General features: G+C 40.8%; 1 protein-coding gene across 1 annotated transcript in view; it reads left to right on the plus strand.

Annotated features, from left to right (window-relative positions):
- The window catches only part of LOC107112232 (hornerin-like), a 115,938-nt gene that overhangs the window by 100,942 nt on the left and 6,781 nt on the right, over window positions 1–8,215 (plus strand). Inside the window, exons 60-63 of the mRNA XM_015413329.1 lie at window positions 610–648; window positions 750–782; window positions 2,065–2,103; window positions 4,835–4,864. Of these exons, the coding sequence (XP_015268815.1) occupies window positions 610–648; window positions 750–782; window positions 2,065–2,103; window positions 4,835–4,864 (141 nt within the window). The remainder of the gene's footprint in view (window positions 1–609; window positions 649–749; window positions 783–2,064; window positions 2,104–4,834; window positions 4,865–8,215) is intronic.

Consider the following 8,215-nt stretch of genomic DNA (forward strand, 5'->3'; position numbering starts at 1 on the left):
TGAATACAGAAGACTTCAACCAGCTCAGTATGTGTGCACAAGTCAGAAACCTATGGTATTTCTGCTTACATATACACAGGGGTCATTTCGTAGAAAAAGAGGTGCAGGAGCTCATTAGCATAACTCATTAGCATAACTTATTTGCATAAGCCACACCCTCTGACATCACCAGAAGTGTGTCAGAAGGCAACACCCACTGCTCAGGCTCCAGTAGACTGTTTTGGATTGCTAGCTATTGGGGGGGGGGGACATGCAGATCTGTCCTCACAGAGGAGGGAGAGCTTGTACCTGAATAAAACTTGGTATTAAAGGTGCCACTGGACTGTTTTGGACCATGGAGCTGGGGGGGGGCTCTTCAACTTACCTGGCTGCTTCTCGCTCTGACTGAGGGCTGCTGGGAGCAGGGGTGGGGCTTGTTGCATGTAACTGCCTCCTGGGCTCTTTACTGCCAGAGTTCTGCTCCTGTGCGCTCCTGCAGGAAATGACCCCTGCATATACAGCTGAGCTTAAGTAGGTATAGATATATTATTCTTTCCAAAGAAATACCACACTCCAGAAAGATTTCTCAGTCAAAACCAACAGAAATAAATTATTCCTACTCTTTCACAGAACTCCTCTTCCTTGGGTGGCAGTCAGACTAGTGGACAGGTAACAAATGAAAAAAAAGAACTTATTCTCAAATTGGTAGGAAAAATTGGCAACTAAATAAATTGTCTGTCTGTGTGGGTTGTTTTTTTTTTTTTTTGCAGGGATCATCAGGAGGAACCCAGTCTGGTAGTCAGGTAATTAATTTTTTTTTTTAATCTTGCTGCCAGATTTGGTATTATACCTAGAGTACAGGAGCAATTTGCCACCTTCTTGATTCTCCGGTCACAGTTCATCAAAAAGGGTCACATTAATGGCAAAGAAGCCAAGGCACCTCTGATGTCCTCCTTTAACAGACTGGGACAGACTAGAGTAGGATTGCCAACTCTGGATTCGGAAATACCTGACGTTTTGAGGGTGGAGCCTGGAAAGGTGGGGTTTAGGGAGGGGAGGGACCTCGGTAAGGTATAATGTCATACAGCCTTCCAAAGCAACCATTTTCTCCAGGAGAAGTGGAATAAATGATTAAATAAATAAATAATGAAGAACAAAGCAATCTATATAGTCTGCAGATCAGCTGTGATTCTGGGAGATTCCCCAGCCCCCCCCCCAGAGGATAGCAACCCTAGACCAGAGGGAAACTTCTTGGCCCCATTCCCCCAACATCCCATAGCCAGCAACCAAAAGGTGGGGTGGAGCCATAAATGGCAGCACAGGACTCTCAGCTAAGAGCTGCCAAGAGGTTGCAGCTGCCCAACATCCTCCTGCTCCCCCCCCCTGCCCTGGCACAAGGTCACTCCTGCCTAATGGCAGCTAGCTGAATTTTTTGAGCAGCATCTCTATTGCCTTGTAAAGCCAAGAAAGGCAGCTGCATAACCTGTCAATTAATGCAATGCCATTGGATGGAAACAGCAACTCTTTGCTTTCTCAGCTATATGCCATGACTGTTCCAGCCTTTTGTAGTCAGTGGAAGGAGAACATGGGTAGCCATGATACTACGGAGAAAGAAGAATGAGATGAGTGGGAAAGAAGGATGGAGAAAAGTTGATGTAGTAGATAGATAAGAAGGCTTTGTAAACCAGTTCTAAATTCTGCCTTGTAGACAGTTTTCTTGACTATTTTATATCATAAATGGAAGAGTATACTTACATACAAGCATGGCCTCTCACATGAGAAAGTGGTGGTTGAAGAGTTTATTTTTAACAAAAATGGAACATGTGAGGAAGGGAAGCTAAATCCTCATCATAAGAACATATGTTAACAGTGAAGGTATTCAGGAAGCCCATAGGCATCAATAAATAATCTTCAGCTTTGCTTTTTATTACAGCATTTATCACCCCATTGAGGCTGTCAATAGAGGGGCCTAATGAGCACTCTCTCATCATAGAAGTGACATTGTAATTGATGTGTACTGTTTGTGAATACCCTTATACTTATAGTTATTTAGAATATGAAAACCTATTTGTTTGGTAAATATAGGGTTCATCATCTTCTGGAAGCAGGCCATCTGGAGGACAGGTAAGAACCTTCTTACAATGCTTGTAAGCATTCAGTATATATTTCACAGAACTTGTGGAATGGGCTATGAGGACACGTGAAGTGGTCATGCTCTTCAGGCATTTAGAAAGAGATGCAAGGTAATATTGTTTGCCAGGGCTTTTAATGGGATTTGAATTATGTTGTTGGGACTCAGGAGGATCATTTTTACTCTATTTATTGTATTGTGTTTTGTTCTGTTTTGAATTAAATTGGTTATGAGTTGTCTTGAGTCCCTTAGAGGGAAAGGCAGGATGTCAATGTTGCGAATAAATAAATATGTATACATTTATAGTAAGGGTGCGTGTGCAAATTTTATAATTATATTAATAAAAATATATTCCACACTAAACAATAGTGTCAAGAAAATGGCCCCTGCCCAATTAGGCTTGCAAAAATAACATAGTACAAAATATTTTAAAACTATAAAAAGAAAAAAAAGACAGTGTCAAATTAAAATCATGGAAGTTTAGTCATAAATTAGCTTAAATAGCTGAGCCTTTAGATAGTTTTTAAATAAGGAAAGAGAATAAATTAATCAGCTAGCAAGGAATTCCATAAATAGAAGCAATAAGAAAACAAATATGAACATGCAATACAGAAGACATTTACACATGACAGATTATAAAATGGATTATAGTATAATTACAAATTATAACATGGATGGGATAATGGAAGAAGGAAGCAAGGGTTAAGATGGGGAAGAATAGGGAAGGCCAGTAGAAGAGCATTCTAATAATAATTTTAAAAGACAAAGAGAAGAATCAAAGTGTGAATAGAATCAAGAGAAAGAAGGAATTTTGGCAAAGCAATTGAAACTACAGGACTTAGCTAATATAGTAAGTTCTGTTTCAGATTTTCAGATTTCCAGAATCCAAACTCTATTGCACTATTTATTGGATGTGCCGTCATGTTGATTGTATTTGACTTGAGTCTTGAGTCTCAGTGAGAAATGTGAACTATAAATAAAACAAATAAATAAATAAAAATAAATAAATTGGGGGGAAACTGAGATGGGGTTAAATTGGGGGAAAACTGAGATACACCGCCCTAAACCCCAAGTATGGAGGAAGGCAGTCTAAAAATCCAATCAATCAATCAAATAACTCCAGAGTTCCAAGTCTGAAAAACACTAAAAATAGTAAAACCAACAGTAGATTAAGAAAGAGATGGAACAAGGGAAGAAGGATCCAGGGAGAAATTTAAAAAAAAAATCAGTCTTTTAAAAATGCAACAAGGGAATGAATGACACAATATCAAGGAAGCAAGATAAGAGGTTACTGAGAAAAAAAGTGTAAAAGAACAATTGATAATCTCCGTCACAAATGTGATCATTAATACCAAAAGACCGCAATAAGAAAACCTAACTGCCTGAAGGTAATAAACAACAACGTGTGTCTGGGGGGACAATGGACAACAAAAGAAAACAGGGAAATGCAAATTGAAATCTCTTCATTCTTTATATCTGAGGCACAGTATTTTCGAGGGCAAGAAGGCTGCTCCCCTCCCACACACACACACACACACACACACACACACAAGCGATGGTTTGTATCCAACAGATCCCTCAGCAAAGGAGCACAGATATTTTCTATAGTCTCCTTCCTCCAGCAGTTCCATTCAAATTCCAAGGATCACAAGACTTGTGTGGGCTAAAAGACACGGAGGTAGAGGTACTGCAGTGAAGGGGGGAAGGGGTTGAAATCACCCTTTCTTCCACAGGTATAACTCAACTGACAGAAGGGGGAGGGTGAGCAATTTTGCCCCTACCCCTACTTACTGCAGCCCCCAGTCATGTGGCTGTCAGCCCACATGGGTGCTTGTGACCCTGGGAATCAACTTTCCCAGGAACAAAGGGACTATTGGGGGAAGGGGAACATTTCAAACAGCCACATCCACCCGCTCCTTCCATTGACAGATTTCTGATTCAGCCCTATGAGTTCAGAGCTATACAGCTCCTATGGGGGGGAAATCCATATATCTGAAGTCTGAGAATTCTAGGATAGGGTTTCTTCCTATGGCTATCATAGAAACCTCTTCTAGAGCAGCACTAGCATAGTCATCTGCTGAAATAATCCCTCTCTCATTTAACCCAAGGACAGGGGATACTGAATGTCTGCCATGTTAGATATCTCAGTTAAAGATGATAGATTATCATAGTTGGAAACATCTACCTTAAAAGATCAACAGTTTTATGGTAGGTACTAAAAAATTAAAAATATTAATAAAAAGGTAAAGGTTCCCTTGCTCGAAAGCCAGTCGAATCCGACTCTAGGGTTGCGGTGCTCATCTCCGTTTCAAAGCCGAAGAGCCAGCGCTGTCCGAAGACGTTTCCGTGGTCATGTGGCCGGCATGACTAAACACCAAGGCGCACGGAACGCTGTTACCTTCCCACTGAAGTGGTCCCTATTTATCTACTTGCAATTTCTTGCTTTCAAACTGCTAGGTTGGCAGGAGCTGGAACTAGAGACAGGAGCTCACCCTGTCTTGCGGCACCCGGGTCTTGAACCGCTGAACTACTGACCTTCCACAGCCTGCAGTTCAGCGTCTTAACCACTTGAGCCACCGCAGCTCCAAAATATTAATACTGGACCCATAAAGGAATGTTGTTAACTTTTCTGTAAAAGAAATGGCATAAAAATGGCATTCTAGTAAGATGACACGTCTCCTTTTAATAATGAAATACATGAAGGATTTTCTGTTTTCTTGACAGACTGGCTGTTACTGCCCAGGCGGAGTTTCCGTAAGTACTTATTCCTAGCTATATTATTTTGGAAACCAAGTGAACTGGAACACAATCCATTTGTGCTCAGGAATGAACTTTTTTGTTTTTAAAGCAGGTGTTCTCTAAAGCTAAGGTGGAGCACATTCTATTGCTTTGGTTACTCACAATCCTTTGCAGTATCAAGTAGGTTATTAAATGCTTGAGGCTAGATTAGTACCACCAGGCTGAAGTTTTAAAAATAATGGGCACTAAAGCTGAAGTTCTGTCTCACAGGGTTTGACAGAGCTGGTGTATACGATGAACTGTTTGACACTATAGTGTTCTGGCATAAGCAGAAGTCCCATAAAATAAAGCCCAGTCCCTAGGCTGGGGTAAACAGGATCATTATTTGCTAAAACTTTGTAATACAGTGTTGGCAGAAAGTAATGGAGTAGGGAAAAATGGGAGAAGGGTTATCAAAAGATTGCTCTTTTTAGCAAGAATAGAACATTTATCACATTTTATCATGCCTGTTTTAGGAGTTGAGGTGACATTCTGTCCACTATTTTACCTTCACAATCTCCCTCTGAGGCAATTTAGATGGAAGGTCATCCAGTAAGCTTCATGGTTGAAGAGCAATTCGAACCTTGGTTTCCCCAGCCCCAGTCCAATACATTAACAAACAGAACACAGTGTATGATATATACTGTATATACCACAGACCTCATTCCAACTCTGAGATTCTGTGTGTCTAGTTGCACATTTTGTAGCCACAGTTTTTTTTCTTCTTCAAAAGAGTCAGAAAGGAGTGACTTTTGATCCTGTTCCATCCTAGGTCTAAAAGTCTTCACTTCTTTACTTCCATTTTTACTTTTTTCATTGCTGACAAGCTACATGTGAAGAATAACCAGCAATTAATATATTATTCAGATATTCACAGCCAAATCCTGTTTCTTTAGAAGTATGTTCCACTGTGCTCCCAGCTAAGAGCACATAGGTTTGCAGCCTTCGTGACTCTTTCCTCACCATTGATTTTTTTTTTGGTATTTTTGCATTTGTGTGTGTGTGCCCATGCCTGGAAGTCACGGCAACCTCTAGTGACCAATGCTCCCTCTTAGCTGTGGATTCTCATGAGCAAAAATTCTACTTTGTGAGCTACTGGCATTAAAGTTGTGAGCGAGTGATTTGCCTGCTGCAGAAATTAGTTTGCTCTAGAGCCATCCTTCCTAAGCGATGGCAAAAATGCGTGAGCCAGAGGCTAAAAAACTGAGCTCGCTCACACTAACTCAGCTTAGAGGGAGTGGCGACTCCTACTGGGGCATGGAGGACATTCAGAGAAGTGGCTTGATAGCCTACCTCTGGCCTCCTGGCCCTGGTAGTCCTTGGAGGACGCCCATCCAAGTACTTGCCTGGGTCAGCCCTGCTTACCTTCTGAGATCTGATGAGACTGGGCTTGCCTGGACTATCCAGGCCAGGTCACCATTGATTATATTATTGAAATGCTAGCAGTCTCAGACTGATAAAGTTTCTCTACAAATATGACCTCCATTAGGTAACCCCATGTGCCCAATATGTGAACTATGTTGTATGATGAGTACATAAAGGTCTGTTTTGGTCCATGTAAAGGAACTTCTGCCAAGTAATGTTTCCCAGTTCCAGTCTATAGTCATATAATGAATGGACACTCAAGTGCACAAGATAGTGTATGACTACTGTACTGGCAATTTCCTACACAAAAAAATGATATCCATATAATAAATTGGTCAAGTGTGAAGCATGGAATGTTTTCCAAATTTCCCATTTCCTCTCCTGTAATTTCAAAGGACTCGTCTTTGGAGATTAAAAAAAATATTTCCCCATTATATGTTTTACTATATTTTCCTCATACTGCCACCTTCTGGGAAAATGGATGACATCTGTACTCAAGGTTTTGACTCAATTTTGTTTTAAGGTCTTTCTGTACTTTCAGTTCAGTTCCAGTCCAGTGACTGTGGTACACAAGTAAAACATCATATGTCTTTGAACAGAAGCAAACTATGTGCTTACAAAGACTTCACCTTTTTATCACACTCTATCTGCAACAGATAATTACTGTTAATTTCAGCCCTTACTGATAATATAGTATTTGTTGTTCTCTATGCTGGTAGAGTAATTAACACAGCAATGGTGCACAACCTGGTTAAAGAGTAGATAAAAGTTTATTTAGGAACAAACATACTTGATAGGAAAGAGGAGAGACAAAGATAGGTTCCTAACTACATCTCTAGCTGAGAGAGTGAGTAAGACTGAGTGTGGCACTTCTGAGAAGAAAGAGGAAATTGCCCTAAAAGTAGCAATCTGGAGACAGACAAGGAATGACACTTAACAGGAGAAAGAAAAGGTGCTGTCCTCACTATCCTATCTAATCGTCTGTCCCCTTCAGAGTCTATTTCTCTTCTTCTTTGTACACCAGACATTGCCTTTTCCAACACTCTTAAAATATCTAACACTGCTTATACCATGGTGGCAGTGACAAAAAGCCTTGTTTGCCATAATCTCACAAGCTTTCAAATGTGCTGTGTGGCATTCTTTGCTGGATTTGGCATTAGTCTTCCACTAACAATATTCTAGTTGTCTCCCAATTCATGAGTATACCAAGGAGAAGGAGTATTACCAAGGGGAAAAAGATGGAGGAAAAAATACCATGTCTCAGACAGACATTCCAGGCCCTTTCAAGGATCTCTATGTGGTCACTTTTGGGACTCCCCAAATCTTCCAAAACACTGCAGAAACTTTAAATCTTCATCCTGCTCTATAAGAGGAAGGTTTGGTTCCAACCTTGTATTCAGTAAATAATTATCTAACCATGACATGGGTTTCAACTCAATCCTCTTAACCAGATCACCAGAAACTTGTGCAATACAGAAAAATATATGCCCTTTTCCATATGCTCAACCCAAAGCAGCCTGTGATAAGCCCTTGGCTGCCACTGAAGCCAGAAATTCCTGAGAGAGCCCAAGAAGGCAATCTCAGTGTGAATATTGTTCAGCACCATCAATATTTGTGTCCTCAACAGCAGACCCGAAGGCCCTTCCAGCAGATCAGCAAGGGAATCTGCTGGCAAGCTAGACAGACAGTATGCCAGTAAGATCTCCACCTCATTCTTGTCACCCAATACAAGGTATATATAATCAAAACTTGCAAATGTTTGCACTGAACATCTACAGGAGTTAGGAGACTCATGAAGAACTAATGCAATTCCCCCTTCAGGGCTGACTTGTTGCAGCACTGCTTCAAAGTTGAAGTGACAGTAAATAGGAATTCCTCCATCCACATTCCTTGGGATGGGTGAGAATCTAAATAAAGGGTGAGCATGAACACAACTCCCACATCTCCCATTTCACACACTTT

This window comes from Gekko japonicus, unplaced genomic scaffold (genome assembly GCF_001447785.1).
Source record: "Gekko japonicus isolate JY-2015 unplaced genomic scaffold, Gekko_japonicus_V1.1 scaffold70, whole genome shotgun sequence".
Lineage (NCBI taxonomy): Eukaryota > Metazoa > Chordata > Lepidosauria > Squamata > Gekkonidae > Gekko > Gekko japonicus.